We start from the raw sequence: 21,044 nt of genomic DNA on the forward strand, positions 1-21,044 counted from the left end.
CTAAGATAACACCAAAAGTTAGATGTTAAGTACCAGTACTACATTTCAAAGTTGTTGTCAAGAAGTTACTTTATCAACAATATTGTTTTTATAATTTAAATGACTTTTTAACAGGTTTTACTCAATAATTTTTCTGAATTGTTCAGAACAAAATTTAAACTCCAAACCTAACTTATTGGAATCAACTCTAGTTGGAACTAACAACAAGTTAATACTTATATCTGTTACACTAAAAGTACCTGTTAAACAGAGACATTGCAAACAAGAACTGGCTGACAGTGGATGGTGGAAGATTCTCGGTCATTATAATGTCTTTCATCACTTCTACAGATGCAGCACTTCTTAAGTGTGGAAGACCGTCAGTCATATGTTTTCTGAAGCAAATTTACCATGGCTGTATCAAATTCTACTTGACCAATTTGTTTTTAGGGAGATGCGGGAAAATGTGATTATGCACACTGGTGGCCAGCTTGTAGTGTGAGACTCACAAAGGTTTAAGACCCATAAACCACCCCTTTAAGAACCTCTTCAAGTGTTCAGACCCTAGCCTGGGAGCACTTATCGCACCTCTTCAGAACTAGGCCGAGTTTGCCTACACCCACATGGCTCACTCCTCTTTAGTTTAGTAGACCATAGTAGTTTGAGTTTTTCTCATGCTTCCAGTCTCGCAGGCTGTCTCAACCAACAGCACCCCAAGACCACCTTCACTGCCTTAACTGCCTACACGAGAGCCTACTCCACAGTGGACAGTGGAAGAACGTGTTTTACATGACTTCGGAAATGCCCGGGAAGTTAAAAGTCTGGTGATTCGTCCTTGCCCATCAAGTACAGATACGTCCGAAAATATCTGTGAGCCTACAAGTAAGCTTTGTAGCCTACAAGCAAACTTCAACCGAAGCACTTCTTTGTTGAGCTTGTCTGCCAACATCCCAGACCCATGAAAAAGCGTGGACTGGACTGCATACATTAGGAATATTCTCCAGCTGGACCTAGGACCTTACACCGAGGCCTTTCAGCAAATCAAGGGGGAAGCCGGTACAGTACAAGCGTGAACTGTAGTGATAAAAGTAGAGTCTGGTACCAGGATCCAAAGCCATGATATCGCTGCCATGGGCCTGAAATCCATGGTGCTACCGACTCACTGAACTTGCTGTCTACCAATACATGATGAATGTGTGAATAATGCAATTAAATTAGTGGTCTTTAAGTAAACCAAGAAAAACAAAATCCTTGGATAACAACCGTCTTCTATTTTTATCCCAGTGAAAGTAAGTGTTATGGTAGGTATTATTATGGTAATTATAAAATAGAAAGGACATCTTATAATACATTTTAGGATTCATTATGGCTTGCACAAAACATGCATCCCTTGGTGGTGTAACTCACACCCCCCAAAGACTAAGTATGTCAGGGTTGTGGACGTTCAACAGCCACAAAAACATGTTTGGGCTTTGAACTTTATTTTGGAAAGTATTAGTTTGAATTCTAGAGAAGTGTTCTAAAAATTAATTTATCGTTTGGCTAATATGTATCAATTAGCAGTGGGCATCTAAAGTGCATGTTTGGCTGTATAGCTGATGATATATCACTTTTAATTGATGGATTGAGAACTTTAAATGCTTGGTATACATTAAGTGGTGGCTGGTAATTAATACATGTTTCTCATTGGATTTAATGATTTGAAAAATGTAAGATTAATATTTACTTACACTAAATTTGCATTGATAAAGTATTTAAAAACGCCAACTTACTTTCCAGAAGGACACAGAGATTCAGACATATTATACAGTCTGGAGATACTCTGACGTGAAAGATATCGAGCAATATGGATGAACTTATTGAATACTTCTGAAAACTCTGGCTGCAGTTCCTCCTGTGTAAAAATATGACATTTAAGTTTTGAAAATAAATCAATGGTGTCTACCATTAATAATGAAAATTCAACCCATACCAAATGATAACATAGTTTTTACATTAGTTATGAAACCCAAATCAAACTAAAACATTGAAACTGGAACACTGATACATGCAAAGACATAATGGCAAATAAGTTTAATAAGTATAAGAGTATTGACTGTGCAGAAAAATATCTTTTATCACATACCGTATTGAGGTCACACATAGATTTTAGAAGAGATGTGGCTTCCTCAAAACTTCCATTTAACTCCCTAGAAAATCGTTGGGTGTCGTACAGTAAAGATGTTCTCTTTTCAACTGAAAATTCAACACAACCTTTAAAATTTTACATGAAAACAATACAATTCTTCTACCAAACTAAAAATGATTTTCTATTTCAACAACATCAGTTCAGTTTTAATACAGACAATGTTTCATTCCTACGCTGATCAGGGTCGATTTACCGAATAGTCATGTGCCTAGACATAGCCGGGGTCACGAATACCTCACTTTTGTCATGCAAGAGCGCAGTAAATTGAAATTCCAGGTAGAAAGAAATACAAAATTAACGTGTAATTCCCGGTTCAAACAACTCACGCATAATTCCAGGATTTCCCGGTTTTCCGGTCGGTGGACACCCTGTATATATATTGCAAAAGAGCGCTACTTTGGTTTTGCCTAGGGCGCTGACAGGGTCAAAACCGGGCCTGACGCTCATGACACACAAATCCACGATCATTTCAAAGTCAGTGAGGTGATTGAAACAATTGCATTAATGAATGACAACACCAACAGAATTGTGGAGAAGGGCAGCTTAGAATGGACTAAAAATAAATACAGACAAAACCAAACCAATCGTCATGTTTGTTGTATAAAATGAACCATGTATTGTTCAATTTATATTGGTTTTTACGAGGTTAACTGTAAGAAGGGATCATGAGATCCTAATGTTCGCCCCAATAAAGAATAAGCTAGAATAAGTTTTGCCCTATGCAAAGTAGAAATGTTAAAAAAAACACATAATGACAAAGACACAGAAAAAGTATTAATTCCAGTGCCATTTTATCATCTCAACTTCCCTCAGAGACACTAAAGGATGTTTATTACAGCGCTTATTCACAAAGTCTTAATTAAATACGAAACAACCATTGATCATTTATTTTAAACACTTAGAATCTAAATATAAAAATCTAGCAGCATTAAAATAATCAATTGTTTCTGTAAAAAATAACTAAATATTAAAATATTAATTGTTGCCTGGTTAAATATGTGAATGGATAGTTCCAGTGTCAAAGATGCCTTAATTTTACTCAGTATTTTTAAGTGTGTTACCTTTAATATCATTCAATGACTTTCTTTTATAGTAGTCCTCTTCTTCTAGAAGAGTGAGTCTAGTGGTGGCCGTTGTTGATGCTCCGAGTGATTGATTGTAGAATGGCAGGAAGGAGTGTGACTCTTTGCACATGACAGATATCACTATGTTGTGGTCCACATGTTGCTCACACGTCAAGTTGGACACCATTGGGCTCCATTTATGGTATTTCTGAGCAATGTAGAAACTATTCATGGTTCAATTTGGACTAACGTCAAACAGAAAATAACTCCTGGACTACTGAAACCTACAGGCAACCCTTGCTAAATGAGGTGGATGCAATCCGAGCTCTGACAATGTGCCGAGCAAAGCAAAACCATAAAATGTCAGTGGAAATAGAGTTTGCAGCCCCTAATGGCAAAAACAGACCTTTTATTTGTGTCATTTTGATACTGTAAGAAATAGATCAATTTTAAGCTAAGTTAATTTACTGTACTTACGTTACATGAAAAAACTATGAAATCATGAATCATGTATATACAGGACTGTGCAAACCACGATAGTGCATGGTGCAAGATGAGGATATTTTAGAGTTAAAAACAGATGGACATTTTGCATAAAATTTGAGGCTAAAACTAGGTTGTAACAGCTAATTAATTTTAACTTGGTCAATATTAATTTTTTACTGATTTTTTTATTGGTTGTTGAATATCTTTGTTCAGTTTTAAGTTACAGTAAGCTAAGTAAGCTAAGTTGTACGTACCGTTTCAAATACATAGGTATTGGTTGGTATGATAGAAATCAACTGATGCCTTTTCTCACAAGTTGAAATATGTTTTTGCTTGCTGATGATCAAAGTAGTTCCATTTATAGCTTCAAGTTTGTAATCAGTGAGGCACTCTCCATTTACATCACTCTAAATAAATATACAAAATTAAAATAATTTGTTTGTGAATACATTTTCAAAATGTCCATATTGCTATAACATTTTGTACAGTGACCATATGATAGTTGATGGTAATGATTATATACTGCAGTCAATATTCCAATTATTGCATACAAATTCACTATTTAAAGGATAATACACACTTTTAAGAGGTACATGGAATGTTTAAACTCCTCTTGATACTAAAATGGTAATAGCAACTTTCTCTTGTAAAGATTTCTAATATCTCATAAAATACTCTTGCAAAATAATTTAGTTTACCTCATCACTAACTAAATTTTGCTATAACTGATAATATACATATGGATTTATTTCCCATGAAAATCAACTCAAGTATTGATGAGTGTCAAAGGAATTGGCTGATGAACCAAATTCCCATTAACTTACTGCATTGCACTTCAACCCAAGTTTCACATAAATATTATTAATTATAATACCTTATTTTGGGGGGTTTCCCTGTTTCCCAAATATTATACTCTTGTCTGTATCATATTCAAGAATAAGATTGCACTATATGAGAGGTAAATTATTTAGGTGTTTATAAAATATTAAGTCTTAATCAAGCAGGTATAATTTTCCCTGGTAAATAAAACACTATTTGTGAATATATTGAATATATATATATATAGCATGATAAAAATGTTAACAATGGATCTTTGATCTGATTTTATAGTTACGGTATAAATTATGAAAACAAGTACAACGAATTTGATTTTTAACAAGTACTTGAACTCATTCTACCTCTACAGTATGACGATTCAAATCCAGCCTTTCCATTGAGTTCTGTAATGTAGAAAGTATTCCTTTCTTGAAATTAAGCTCCCAAACAGGTTCTTCTTTTTCTGGGCATATCTCTTGAAAAACACCGTCCTCATAGTAAAACCTATAAAAATATTTTGAAATTGTGAGTAAAATCCATTTTAAATAAAAATATAATACAACAATAATGTAACAGCTGTAAAAGACCGTAAGATGCTGACTAACTAAGTAACATGTTGATTGACATTCCACATATAAATGGAAAAACTTCTAATAAAATAAAACAGCATACATAAAACATGCATAATTTCAAATCTATTATATATAAGGAGAGTGTGTGTGGGTATGTACCACGTTTTCTCCATGACCACTCACGGCCACTAGCTCATGGTTGTACTAGTACTACTGGGATGCACTCCAAAGTAAGACTATTTCCAATTTGATAATTAACTTGAGCTCTACCCCACGGGCTTTCAAAGATCTGAGGTGAGGTTTTTCAAACTAAACATTGATTGGATTTCATGATAACCATGACGATGCTCACAATGTTTACATTCCTGTTCACAAACTGACTAGTGCATTTATTTCACAATTCCACAGAAATGTTTTGTACATTAAAATTATGTGATGGAGTCATTGACTTTGGAAATAAGTAAGATACCATGCTGTATCAACCAAAGCTTTGCAACTGAGTTTTCAAAGTTAAGCTCATTACATTATTTTTTTAAACTTCTTGATCAGCATTGTACGTGTTATTAAATTTATGGAAAGTAAATAAAAGAAACGTCTTATAACACTTAAAACATATATTTGCCGAGGAATCCCCATAGTAGGCTAACAACACTTTACAAACGAATGGTTAGAGCTTCAAGTGTTTTGTTACTATTCAAATAAAAATACTATGAACATCTGTATTGATTTCAGGAAAATGAATACAGTATGTAAATTCTGAAAGGCATGTACATTTTTATTTTAAGATTAAAATGCAGGTAGGTGCTGTATGAAAGGGTAATCAAATTAATTATACTACTATGAACTAAGCGATACTAGACACTTTGATGCAATTGTTGTTGTTGGTATATTCTCTTTCTGCATTCCTGTGGTCACCTTTCTCTTCTAATTATACTTTTTAAAGTTTTCTTGACTTAGACAATGGTGTAATTTAAGAGGATTTATACTGAAAAGTGTATAGATTGTCTTTAACAAAAATTGTTTGTTGCTAACCTTAAACCATTTTCGTGGAGAGATTTAAAATCATTTTGGCTAGTGTCTTCATCATCCTCATATTCTTCCCCTTCCTTCTTTCTCTTCGTAATATCATGGTTGTCTTCAATTGTTAACCTAGTTATCTGAAAAAAATAAAAATTTTAAAACAATTAGTCACCAATGTTAAATTCTATAGCAGTATAAAGTGTAATCGTATAAATTTAATTTAGTTCATTGAAGGGTAAATGGCAAATCTATAGAACGACAATTTTTCTAATTTATGACTTCAGCATACAAATCATAAAACCATCAAAAAAATTAGTTTTATAAACGGAAAAATAATTGAAAATTATAATATAAATTAACTAAGTACCTTGACCCATCAGTCAACACTCCATTTAAAAAGGATTTTTGTAATTTGTTAATTTTGAGTACTTTTGGGTTTAAGAATGTCAGTGGTGTTGTCTTGGTGGATATTAAGTTCATAGTTTATTAATTTGGACACAGGTCTTTTGAAAAGTGAAAAAATAATGATCACAATGTAGACCCCTAGGAATTCCACTGCATGAACTTACTTACCAGTTAAACAAGGGATAGTTATTTGATTCTTTCCAATAGTAAGCATTTGGAATACAGTAAATAAATAATGAATTAAAAATGACTAAGCACATAAAATAAAGTTACAGTACTTTACCTGCAGGTGGCCATGACAAGCGGTCTCAAATTCGAGTTCAATTTGGGCTTTAATTACTAATGTTGAGGCATTTTCTTTTTCCACATCAAAGGCGGTGCTAACATGAGATTCATATTCATATAGGTATTTCAAGTCTGGAGAGAACTTGAAATTTTTTGGAGCTGAAAATTTTTAACATTATAAACACTTGGTCAGAAGTTTTCAACATATAATTGCTGGTGTTAAATGTGTTTAATAGTTAAAATACTTACACCAAATAGTAAATTAGGAGCTAACAAAGCTAATTACAATACATTTGTGAAAATAAGTCTAAAATGAGTCTTATTAAAAAGCAGATTTTTTTTTTATGGAGAGGAGGGAAAATGCTTTTACACACACAGGTAGCCAGCCTGTAGTGTGAGACTCCAAAAAAAAAAATTAAAAGCTGATTACGTTTCATTAAATTATAAGAAAAGTAATGTTATGGTTTTTTTAAATATTATTATGCTTGCAAATCTAATTTACAACACTTTTAAGGATAAAGAATAAAAGAATCAAAATTGATTGGCCAGAATGCTTTTAAAAGTAGTTCAATTTAAAATTAAATTAAGAATTCAGTATTACAATACACAGTAAAATACAGGAAAACAGTATCCATAGTCAGCATTGACTATAGTCTCAACAAAAAGTGGATTCTAAACCAATAACAACACTTCACTTGATATTTTAAGATCATAACACTGAAAAAAAATTATAGTTCTAGCCCGGAACTATTATTACACATTACTTCAGGCTATATCTAGAGGATTTCTGCATCATCACTTAAATCAAATCCACTGGTGATTGGCAGGATTTGAGCCCGTGATCTCAAGGACCGAAGTCTACCACTACCACTAGACCCGCTCAGTCCCCGAACACTGGATATTGGAAGCTAAGGGATGGTACAATAGCACGAAAAATGAAAATGACTCGCATAACATTTAAAATGAGTAAAAGATATTTAGCTAAATACTTCAAATATTGTGAGTCTTGTTAGAAAACATTCCTTGATTTAAGCAATATAAAATATTTTTCAAAGGCTTTATATAGAAATTACAAAATGCCTTGAATGAATAGAATACTTAAAATAGTAATGGTGGAAACAGATACTTACGATCACACAAAGGTTTTCCACATATATTCTGATCCCTCAAATGACCTGTAAAAATTAAATAATGAATTTTATACTCCATCACCATTATTTATGTATCAATATGTCTGTATGGAATAATTTTATTTCACAAGGCTTACTGCAAGAAAAAGGTTTGTAGATGTATAAGTATTCTTTAACTAAATAATCATAAAGCGATATTTTGTAAGTATGTTTACAGTGGTGTGACAGATTTTGACTAGCACCCCAATAAAATTGTTCTTTTCTAATTCCTCAATTCAGGCTCGATTAAGTAACTAACTCCTAGAACCAAGTACATAGAATTCATTTGAAGAAAATGTACAGCCTTACTTATATACTGTTAAATGTTCAACAGAACAATAGAACTGTTATCCAACCTGGAGATAGCTGACTCCTCAAAATCCCTGAATGTTTCTAATTGTCCTTTGGGCTTCGGCAGGATTTACTTGCTTTCTGTGTCTTAGTCCACAAATATCATTCAACTCTAGAGACAGATATTTCTCCCACATGGACCTGTCTAGTTTTTATGGTATAGTTACAGCTGAATGTCCAGATCTCTGTGTTGTTTTTCTTTTGTCCTTCAGCAACTTTGGCTGGGTTTGTGTATCAATTTCATGTTTCAAGCACTTTTACTTTCTTACCTGAGGACGGGATTATATAAAATCCCAAAACATTGTGAAAACGATTTTTTAAAATAAATGGTGTTGGAAAATGTCCCCAATAACTCCTTAAATAACCCAGGTCATTTAATCATAGTAAATATCAAATGATTTCAAAGATTCAAACTTGGGCTTTCAGGACCGAAGTCCCACACCGATCTCTACGCCAGCCGTGCCTGCTTTAGCAACAAGCAGTAGTGAAGAGGTTTTACAAGAGGAAGATTAGTACGTTAAACTATTTAGTAAACTGTTACTGTCTGATCTGGAAAGTAAACTAGCTTGAACATAGGTGATAAGGATCTACCTCTAGGATACTTACTGGCCTGTACTGAAGAGACACAATACAATGTCAGCGCTAGAGCTGCCAGTAGTCGACTGGCCAACTCCATCACTCAACTGAAACATACAAAACTGAAAATAAAAGAACACTACAGGCCCCTAAACAAGGAACACTAGGTTAGTGCCAGTTGGTATTGAAATCGCAGAGTAGCAGACCCAATACTCTACTTATATGATATTTTACAGCATGGAGAACATACAAGAAGTCAACTCTTTCAATCATGGCCGGTTAGAGGGTAAGGCAAGGGGGGTTAGACATTGATATTCGCCGATGAATGGTCAACTAGTGCATGTTTGTTTTAGCTGAGTGTTTATGTTAATTCATATAATTTTTTTCATTTCAGTTTACTATGCATTGATATGAAATGACCTTATGAAATAGTATATTACTTTACTAAGAGAGTTATAAATTTGATGGGATAGTAATTTTGGCCTCTGGGGACATAAGTTTGTAAAGTTAAAATGCTTAACATCCACTTGTTAAGATCATATCAATATTTTTTAATGATTTACAAAATCAACTGGTTTCATGTCAACACTATCCAATAATTTTTTTAAATAAAAAATTTTCGGTTATTTATTCAACCATAAAATACTCTGCCATAATTTAAATTAAAAATAAGTATCATAAGAACAAAACAGTTTGAATCTACAATAAACAAGTTTAATTATGGTTACTGTACTGTGATTTTCACAGGAAATTCTTTGCTGATAAGTAAATAACATTTATGTAACAATATAAATCCCTTAATAATGTAAAAATAAGCAGTATTAAATCTCAACTAAAGAGTTCAATACCACAATGATATCTGATGAATCACAACAATCACAATAATAGCCCTTATTGTGGCAATTCCATTTTTTCTTTAAGAAAATGCATACCTCTATGGCAATGTTCTGCATTGTTTTTCCTCTTTTACTACTTTAAGATTCCCCAGTATTCCTGTTGAGGTTTGTAACATTGACATAAAATGAGGTTACTAATTAACCTGTCGTCAATCAGTCATATATTGTCATGGATGACTATAGTTTCAGGGTTAAAACCCCATTTTCAAATCTTCTCTTCAGTCGTCATATGTCAAACATATTCTCTTGCACAAGAAGATTTGAAAATGGGGTTTTAACCCTGAAACTAAGTCATCCACGACAATATAGGACTGATTGACGACAGGTTAGTAACCTCATTTTATGTCAATAATTCAATCCTGGAGGCAAATTATGTATAACATTTGTAACATTCTTGATTTTATTGATATACGTTTCCCACTACAAACAGGTTGGCATGTGTACAAATTTGAGCTTGGCTACAAGCAGAATGATTGCATGTTGAAAGCATGAACCCATGGTCAGCCATAAGTCTTACAGCTGCCAACTTACAAATTGTCTTCATACAAATACTGTTACTTCAGACATGACAGATATCTCGGGGCAAAAAACAAGTTTGTCATATTTTTATATTATTTTGTTTCTATTTGGGTTCTGTTACAAGTTTTGATTGGTAAAAAACTATCTTAGTTCTTAAATAGGTTGAATAAGTATTGCTCAACTAATACTTTTAAAAAATCTAGAGAAAATCTAGTTGTTTAGTCTTTATTCTTCACAATAAACAAACAAAAACTTGTCACAGTTCCCAACTTTTGCATAAATTGAAAAATGTAAATAAACTTTTTTAAGATACCTAGCTAACAAGCTTAAGTTACATACTGTTTACTGGAAGTAGACCCGGTTGACATGTGACATTAGGAATTACGAGACTGGGACGGGAGGGATGTGTACAAACATACAGGACACACACAATTGACTGCTATCACCTATCACCGGCCCCTCCATTACAAATCAACTCAAACATTGCCAGATTGAGTCTATTCTATGACATCAATATATATATTTTTCAAAAGATATTATATCAATATCTTAAAATTTTGGAGGGAAAAAATAATTCAATTTTTAAATTTAACATCTTATTTTTACACCCCGATTTACTAATCATTAGTTTTCAGAAAATTTAAAGTGATAAAGTCTACATGAAAAATTGATCAAAACTGATAAACAGTAAATTTGTTTGTGTCTAAGTCATATTTTTAATCAAACCATTCTCTCAAGACAACAACTAAACTAACAGAATGATAAACAAAATAAAGTAAGTGATTTGTGAAATGGCGCATTGAGAATTGGATCAATCAAATAAGTCTGAAAACACAAGGCTATTTATTATGTAATATCAGAGATCCCTAATTCCGAATCAGTTGGCGTATGTGAGAAGTAGCATTAATGAAAAAAAGTAAATATATCATAATCAACAGAAAGTAAAAATTAACCTTGCAGAGATGTTAAATTGAATGCCATTTTAACTTGTTAGTTGTTCTCATCACTCTTTCTTTCAAAAACTGGAAATTCAACACTCCAAATGTAAAATTTCAATATCCCTGACAATTTTTAAGCATGTTTCGTGTTAAGGGACAATTAAACCAAAATGTAATTCATGTCGTTCATGTCGGTGACATAGATTTATAGCCAATATATATATATATGAACAAATAATAAAATGTATTGCTTAATAAGAACAGATACTATAAAGGAGAATGTTTTTTGCTAATGAATGAAAGGTCTATCTTCAAATGTGTGCCATTATGTATGAAATGTAAAAGATTGATTTAAATATTAAAAAGATTAATTAAGTTTTAATTGATGCAAACCTTTTTAGCTAGATGTACTTAACTTTTCATAGTGAATATTACTAACTGTATGGTATCAGTTACTAACTATAAGTAATCTAAAATATCTGTGAAAAGTTGCTTTTGTCATAACTCTTTGAAACCCGATTCAAACATATATATGTATATATCATAAACAAATAACAAATTAAAAACATTGGTCCTGTTGTTACAAAGCCAAACCTACCTCTCTGATCCCAATTAGCTCTGCTTCGTCTATTCGTCTGGATGGTGGGGAGATCTAACCAACAACTTCACTATAAAAGCTAGTAATATTCGTAAACGGCAATATCCTTCAATATATAAGACTGAGTCACTAAAATGATCCAGACCTTCCACCACTTAATTTAAATTAAATATTTTGTCAATGGCAATTTTAAGTTCCTGATTTTAACTAGGTGCCGAAAGTAAAAAGTAAATTCACAACTGTAGGTTGTAGCATCATTTTGCTTATAATCAAACATATAAATGAGTATAGCCCTTTTTCTTTTAGTTGTATATCTTTAGTTAAAAATGTGAAGAAAACTTTCCTTGTGGTACAATTATTGCATCATTCAATTAATAGAATACCAAAAGAACATTATTATTTTAAGATATTATGTTAAACTACGTTTTTCTAAACAGGCTTTCAATGACTGAAGAATGCCAACATTCACTTTTTATAACTGTATATAAAATGTAAAGATTGTTTATTATCGAGTCATGTAATAGTCTTAACCAGACAATAATAGTAGATTAAGATTATTGTAATAATTCAAGCACTTACCATAAAAGAGAAAAGTAACACAATAACTGACTAGGAATGGACCAGCAGCAGCACTATAGTGAGGTGGCCATTCAAAGATCAAAGGGCAAGCAAACGTAGCTGACCATTATCTTGTATTTTCTTCTGATTCTACGACTATTTTGAGTAAGCAGTTGGATTATCAAACTATGATAAGCAAGTAAAAATGGGTTATAACTGTAAATATGTGTCTTCTAGCACCACTCCAATAGTGTTCTTGCACAACAATAATTTATCAATTTTAAATGTAGCGTTATTGCTTCCTTAATAACTAATCGTTGAAAAAAATCATGTAGCTATGAGGAGTCGGCATGACCCCTTAAATAAAGGATTTGCTATTAAAAAAAAAACACAATATTAGATAACTCTTAAGTTGGCAAGTAAAAGTAGACAGTTCTGTTTAACTCACAGGGGAACCCAACCCAACGTTAACAAAAGTCTGGGCTAAATCTTAATAAAATAAAAATTAAACTTGCTTGTAGATTAAAGTATATATCTGTTATGTCACTGTACCATTGTTAATGTAAACAGTTACGTAATAAAAAAAATTCTGACATACTGTATAGATTTTATTACTAAACCTTTTTTCAAGAATGTATCAAAACATTGACAGATCTAGAAATGAATTATAGATCAAGTAGTCCAACTACTTTAATTAAAATAAATATTATATACAAATTTATATTTTAATCATTATTTTAATATAAACTCCATAGCCAGGTTAATGTCATTATTCCATAATTATAATGTACTAGTTTTGTTTGAGTTATATTATTGTATGACGCCATTGTAATTTCTTGTCGAAACTACAAACAAAGAATATTTTGATTTGATTTGATACTCCAGAGCCAAATACTGATCACATGAGTAGACAGCTAACACGTCTAAAGTTGCTCCATCAAAACAACCTACCTATCGTTTCAAAAATTAAGAATAAAAGCTTTTTCAAATGGCATAAACCATTTCAATGTGAGAATTAAATGCTGGAAATACATGCAGTACTGACGAGTGATCGTGTATCAATTACTTTAAGGCAATTGGTTTTGAACCTGAAGATTTCTTTTTAACATGACCATACGGCAGCACTACAGGTATTTTAACCTTTTACTTGTATAGAATGACCAGAAAAAAAAAAATGTTTTAAAAATAAGCATTTGGTTTTTGTGAAAATTTTTAACTTTTATTACATTAAAATATTTTTTAAACCATTTTTTAAATAACCAGGTAATGTCCACTTTCTTATGCAGTATTTTCCATTACTACATCCCAGCAGTTCATAGCACTATTAATTGTTGCAACCCTCCAACAAGATCATATCCTTTTTTAAGATCAATAAGAGTTCGGGGATTGTTAACTCACCTGAGAATTACATCCAGGATGGGAGCGACATCATGGCGTCTGGCGTCTGACTTGAAAGTGACATAGAAAAAGTCGCTGCGCTCCTGTGATAGACTTGCGATTTTGCACATTCGCATCATTGGCAAACATACGGGGCTGTGCTGTCAAATGCTCCATGGCTTCTAAAATGGCATTATATACAAAAATAAGAAAAATACAAAGTTATTTTAACAGATGTTCACTATTCATATCTTTTAAATAGTAAAAATACCTAAAATAACTTTTTTTTATTTAGTATTGTGAATTTTTCAACTAACTTCAATATCTAGGTACAGTACATATACCTTAATATTTTATATTATTAGTCCGTCCCACAACGTATTTAATAAAACATGTAATGCATTCTATAGTGAAAAAAAATTTGATCATGGAAGTTGAATTGACACATAATTTGCGGTAATCTACCAATGCAGTGACTTGAGATAAACTACCACTTCAGCGCTTTGAGGTAAACCGCCACTTCAGTGTTTTTAGGTAAACCCCACTTCAGTGTTTTGAGGTAAACCCCCACTTCAGTGTTTTTAGGTAAACCCCACTTCAGTGTTTTGAGGTAAACCCCCACTTCAGTGTTTTGAGGTAAACCGCCACTTCAGTGTTTTGAGATAAACCCCCACTTCAGTGTTTTGAAGTAAACCCCCACTTCAGTGTTATGAGGTAAACCCCTACTTCAGTGTTTTGAAGTAAACCCCCACTTCAGTGTTTTGAGGTAAACCCCCACTTCAGTGTTTTGAAGTAAACCCCCACTTCAGTGTTTTGAGGTAAACCGCCACTTCAGTGTTTTGAGGTAAACCCCCACTTCAGTGTTTTGAGGTAAACCGCCACTTCAGTGTTTTGAAGGCTTGTGAATCCAGCTAGATGAGGAGGAATAACGGGTTGCCGGGATTTTACCCCAAGAGCAGATGCTAATAGCACTATGACGAAATAACCTGAGTGCTCTTAAGTTTGTTCATGGGCAGAATTTACCCCATTGATTTTGGAGTCTAATGAAAATAGACAGAGCGTGATAATTTAGATTAGCGCAAATTTCACCACCCTTCCCATTTGACTATGGTTTCAAAAAGCTAAAGATGTATAGCCAAGATTTTCCCCCCTGACCAGAAGAGTTTTGTGAGAATCGTTAATTTTGTACAAAATGTGCTTTTTTTAGAGAAAGACCTTCAAACTGTTAAATATTATTTACCGCTGTTTATATTAATGTCAAATCCTCATCTTTTTTAACAAATTTTCTATATGGGGAATAAGATTACCTTAGGTCTCATGGTAAGGCCTAGACCTGGGGTTGATTTAGGCCTATTTTTGTTTTGTTTTGAGGTCACCATAGAGGCTAAACACACCCTCCATTCAAATTCATATAATATAACCACTAGAATTATGTTACACCTTAAAAAATATGAATTAATTAAATCTCATTTCAAGAATCTATATATTTTAACAGTTTTTTCAGCTTATATTTTTAACTAGCATGTATAGTACAAAAGAGAGCATAAAATATGAGCCAATTGTGCCACATAACTTAGTTATAATACTAGACATAAAAAGGATATTGTAAGTTGTAACATAAACCTAGAAGTTGGAATTCTCCAAAAAGAAACCAACTTTTGCTAGATCATTACTTCTCAGGAAATTGCCTACCTCAAAAAAGGAGGAATCACATATTAAATCATTTAAAGCTAAATAAAAAAATATGTTTAAATGAAAGGTGCATTATTCATTAATACTTAAGTAGGTCTACTTAAAATGTATATACCTATGCTAGTGTACTGCTGTATTTTTTCAGACACTATTTTGTACCAATGTATGTAAGTAAAATAAAGATGTTTTGAATTTGAATATGATATACTCAAATTATAATATATTATAAATATAATGTATACAAATATAATAGGCCCTATGGTACTCAAATATAAGTATATATATGTGTGTGTGTGTGAGTATGTGTACTTTAGAACGATTACCCAAGCAAAAATGATTCGATTTTGTTGAAATTTTGTACAAACGTGTAAATATACGTTTATTTGAACGAATTCGCAAACCACCTGATGATCTGACAAGGTTGTAATGGGGTAAAAAAAATTATTTTTCTCATTTATGGCCTTAAAAAATCAAATTTCACAATTGCTTTCCAAACCATTCTGTAGGGCTTAAAAAAACGAAATAGGTACTTAAGTGTATTGAAGTGTTGTCTTATGCCTACGGTAACGGTCAGGGAGAAAATTTAAAAAATGCATAAATTTAAAATCCCTATATTATTCTTAGAGAATAAATAAACTGTTGTAGCTACTTTGTTTGTGGATATATTTTAATAAAAATTGGCAATTTTGATTGTGTAATCAAAGCTAATCAAAGCTATCAAATCAAATCAAATCAATTTATTCATCACAAAAATTCACAATACAGAGGCTGAATATCATAGCAATGAATATGTGACATGTCAGTACGAATCATGCATTATAAATAGTTTACACATAATATTTTAAGATGTCAACCTTCCCTGTAACGGCAATCCTAAGTACTCATTAAAATTTGTGTTGTTTTTAAAATATAGTAAATAAATGTACAAGAATTGTATTTTATTTTCATATTTTAAGGATTGCAATTTTATTTTGGTGTAGTCTTGAGCTACTGTACCTAAAATTATAAATAAATAAGTGTTATTTTACCATAATTTTGTCTTGTGACTCCTATTCCTCCTCTATGGGTGGATGAAGAATGTTTGTCGCCACAACCTCAATATGAGTGAAAATTGATGTTCTAGACAAGGAGCTGAAGACAGACGACATAGTTACCGGTACCGAAACAATCGTCATCCACTCTCAAGTTAGAGGATGTTTAAGTTAAGAGTCACAAGACTAAGGTTAATTCAACTCTTTTTTTAATTTTAAGGAAATATTTTAGTTGAAATCCAGCCAGGTAAATGGAAAATCCAAAATTATAAAAAATACCAAACAAATAATGCTGTCAGCACAAAGTCCATCTATTTTATTAACTTCAAATTATTCATCATTTGTGAAAATGGTAAAATAACATAATGAAGACTTACATGTTTATTTAGAGTAACTGTTCATGTACAGTTCAGCCAAAACTTCTGTGCGCGTGGATGGGTCGCTACTAGCCGAACTAAAACATACGGGTACCAGTTATTGGCAGTGCTAGAGGTCAGGGTGAGTGAGTAGCAAGACACAAATGTTTTCACAAAAGTACCCCCGCCAATCCCCTCGCCTGGACCCAACCAGATCTGGTCGCGCGCACAGACACTTGGCCAAACTGTGCATGCTGGGGGGAGGACATAACTTAATTCCTAGAGTCACATTCATGATTGATATGGGGATGATGATATTCTGTAGCGATCTGAGTTTCAACAAGGATATCAACTCCGTGGTTAGCAAGGCGAATAACTCAACTGCATTGAAAGCTCTTATTGTGCAATGGTGAGACAGTGTTTGTCCGGTGTATGCTTCCCCGATCTGGTCTCCATATACAGTGGATGGACGCAGTCGTCTAAAAGCGATCCAAAGAATATTTGAGGCTGGTGGAAGTGCATCAGGGATACCGCTATCGCCAGGTACCAACAGATATTCTGGCTGAAAAGCTGGAAATCAAGCCATTGTACATTTGCGCATTGTTGCCGATGTTGGTTTCTTATACATGGTCCTGAGGGTTCATATTTATGCAGCTCAGAGATGCTATCAGAAATAGACATTAGAATCCCTACCATTACAAGATCCAGGGACCTATTCGTCCATCGTTTCAGAGACACCGCATATAAAACTTTCACAGTCCTCTGGCGAAGAATTCTCAGGCTGGGCAACAGAGTTACTCGTGATCTTGATATCTTTACCCACAGCTACCCCTCTATAAGGAGGACAACCGAATCAACCCTGGTGAGATGTTCGACTAGCTTAGAGGCCTTCTATTGTTATAAATTTATTTATTGTTATATTTAAGTTATTTTATTGTTATATTTTTATTATTTGTTAACTTTATTCATTGTTATATTATTTATTGTTATTCTATTGAGTATCGAGTTTATAGTTTTTTGTTTTGTCGCAACCAAATTCATCTATGTAGGCCTATTCTTCAAGATGTTAGCCTGTATAAATAAATAAAACTTGAATAAGTAAATATATCACAAGATTAACCATACCATTAAATTACAGTTTCGTGATGTTACAGAGTACATTCCACTTTTAAAGTCATCTCATCGACTATGGAAATAAGTTTAAACCTGTTACATTCTTGCATGTTGGATTAGTTCACAGAATAAGTTACCTACATAAATGTTTTTGAGGTTACAAAAAATTAAAGTAGGCTATCTTAATGATAAAATGTTTATTATTCAAGCAAAACTGAAAGAAGTTTAACGATTAACACAGCAGTCGTATTAAAATGGATTTAGTGATTAATCTATACCGGTACTATTATAAAAATTAGGTGGTGCCTAGTCTGTCTGTTTGGGCGGCTTTCACGACCAAGATGGCTGTTATCTGGGAATGTCCAATTGTCCATCGACCTGGCCTATTCTCCTATTCACTTCCCCGACCCCGAGTTTCCATAGGTCTACGCCTCGTGGACGTCCATAGTTCTGTCATAGATAAAACATACTCCCATGTTTTATCTATGGTTCTGATGTTCTGAGCCTGAGGTGAACGGGTGAAGTAAGGTTTTCACAATTATTCATTGGTATGGCAGTATGAGAAAACTCACAATGTTTACCTTTGTGTTTGTGTTGACTTCAACGTAAACTAGCAGACAGCAGAGCAGAACTGTCAGATTCAGATTCTTGTTTGAAAATTTAAGACAGATGATCCAAAGAAATTAATCCCATTTAGCATAATTGCCTATGTGGTAGGTTTGATTTGTTTGTTCTAGACTGTATCATTGATTATGGAGCTAAGTAAGATTACACAACCTTTGTTAGGTACATCAACCAATATAGGCTTTGTCCCCGAATTTTCAAAGTGTTGAGGATAAGACAATAGGCATAGTTTTATTGGTATTTTTTATGAAACCGTAGGAAAACCATAAGTTTGGAACTATTTTGATATTTTCATTTTGTTTAAAGGAATTTAATTTGTTAACAAAATTGAATTATAGTTACTTTTTATAGGACTTTTTCTTAAAACGCCCATTATGTACAAACTTAATCCCACCAAACTCTATATCTGGTCAGAGGGTAAATTTCCGGGGGTAAAATTCCGGAGGTAAAATCTGTAGATTAAATCCGGTACCTTTTGAGGTGAACTCATGATGGGGGTAAAATTCCGGCTCGTACAATATACTATAGGTTTCATAATTTGATTTGTTATGATTCAATTCACAACCGTGGAAATATACATCTAATTCCAACTCTAATTTAATCAACTCTTGTTGTGCATCACAAAAGTGCACGTGTGGAATTTTAGCCCATGGCTATGACGTCAGAATTGCTCTGGGGGTAAAATTTCATGCGATAACATTCCAACCGCCCTGTGCCGACAACTAACACAATAAAACATTCACCATACCAAAAAAATAACACGTCAATTAAACAATACATATCAATTGTTATTGATATGTATTGTTTAATTGACGTGTTATTTTTCACCCTCCGAAAGAAAATTGTATTCGTATCGTATTCTCGCAATTGTGTGATAATTATTCCAAAACATTGTAATCATGGATATAACAGAAATTGTATGGTTCATAATCATAATCAAATGACGTCACTGACCCAAATGTCAATATACATATTAGGGCTACATAGGCTATTATTATAACATATCGAAATTATCACATGGGCTTCTGACTGTGCTGATGAGAGTTCATCACTGGCTGCTTGGTTATCTTGATACTATTAAAAAAATAGAAGAAAAAAATGTACACTTCTTAGTACATGAAAATGTATACAGTACTATTTATACAATTTATTTATACATTTATACAATATACAGTACTATTCCAATACCTGAAAATTGAGTTTTCCGTCTGTAAATAAATAAATACCCGTAAATCTGGTTTAGCAGTTTTTTTAAAGGGTCCATATAGATATTAATACACCCCTTTTTATACTTTTGGACCAGTGACGTCATTAGTAAATTTCGTGATTGTAATACACATCGCTTGACATAACCATAGATGAAACAATTGAGGAGTATGTTTTATCATTGACTTTATATAGCTACACTGTAGGTATATAATATATACCTACAGTGTAGGTATATAATATATACCTACAGTGTAGGTATATATAGTCATAGTATACTGGGTGTTTTTTTAACTTGCATCTTTATTTATGTTAAAACCTCAATAGATAGAAATATGCAGTTTGCGGGAATCATCTATTGACGTAGGGGCCGAATTGTTTTGAGTTCAACATTACATTCACATCCCCCCCTTTCCCCCCTGCCCCAACTTATTTTTTTTAAATAGCAAGGTACCCTTTGTGACATATCAAATGAAAGAGCATGTAAGAAGAAAAAATGTTTGGTTAAAAAAATTGAAAATTGGCTCATAAATTTGTGAGATATTTCACCCCCTTTCTCTCCCTACCTTAACTTAAAATTTTGGAATTGCGAGATATCCCTTATGACATATCAAATGAAAGAGCACGAAAAAAGAAAATGTTTAGATGTCACCAAAACATTTTATTAGGGCGAAATATCTCACACATTTATGAGCCAATTTTCAATTTTTTTCACCACACATTTTTTTTCATGCTCTTTCATTTGATATGTCACAAGGGGTACCTTGCTATTTAAAAAAATTAAGTTTTTTAAAAATTAAGCAGGGGGAAAGGGGGGGGAATGTGAATGTAACGTTGAATTCAAAACAATTGGGCCCCCGACGTCAATACGGTAGATGATTCGAGCAAACTGCATATTTCTATCTATTGCGGTTTATACATAAATAAAGATGCAAGTAAAAAAAAACACCCTGTATAGTAAGTATATGTCATAGATAAAACCATTGACTATATTGACAATGGTTTTATCATAGATAAAACATACTCCTCATGTTTTATCTATGGTTTTATCTATGACATAACCAACCGGCATAACGTCAAATTGGAATTGGAGTCGGAGCTCAGAATGGATCAGGTTCAATTGGATCTGATTATATTGGATCGAATTCTTGAATTGGATTGGATTGAAAAATGTAACTTCTTCTACTTCTTACTGTAAGCTATGTATGTATGTATGTGATGTGAT

At 32.9% G+C, this 21,044-nt stretch overlaps 1 protein-coding gene across 1 annotated transcript in view; it reads right to left on the reverse strand.

Moving 5' to 3' along the window:
* LOC128998942 (uncharacterized) overlaps positions 1-12,509 on the reverse strand; it is a 61,146-nt gene extending 48,637 nt beyond the window's left edge. Inside the window, exons 1-11 of the mRNA XM_054425298.1 lie at positions 12,442-12,509; positions 8,942-9,018; positions 7,946-7,990; positions 6,814-6,974; positions 6,138-6,262; positions 4,896-5,037; positions 3,972-4,124; positions 3,229-3,439; positions 2,105-2,214; positions 1,752-1,873; positions 240-374 (exon numbers count right to left, since the gene is read on the reverse strand). Coding sequence (XP_054281273.1) covers positions 240-374; positions 1,752-1,873; positions 2,105-2,214; positions 3,229-3,439; positions 3,972-4,124; positions 4,896-5,037; positions 6,138-6,262; positions 6,814-6,974; positions 7,946-7,990; positions 8,942-9,011 — 1,274 coding nt within the window. The 5' untranslated portion in view covers positions 9,012-9,018; positions 12,442-12,509. The remainder of the gene's footprint in view (positions 1-239; positions 375-1,751; positions 1,874-2,104; positions 2,215-3,228; positions 3,440-3,971; positions 4,125-4,895; positions 5,038-6,137; positions 6,263-6,813; positions 6,975-7,945; positions 7,991-8,941; positions 9,019-12,441) is intronic.
* Between the last annotated feature and the right edge of the window lie 8,535 nt (positions 12,510-21,044).

The sequence above is a fragment of the Macrosteles quadrilineatus genome, unplaced genomic scaffold (genome assembly GCF_028750875.1).
Source record: "Macrosteles quadrilineatus isolate MER2022 unplaced genomic scaffold, UCM_ALF_1.0 Scaffold_7__1_contigs__length_78375512, whole genome shotgun sequence".
Lineage (NCBI taxonomy): Eukaryota > Metazoa > Arthropoda > Insecta > Hemiptera > Cicadellidae > Macrosteles > Macrosteles quadrilineatus.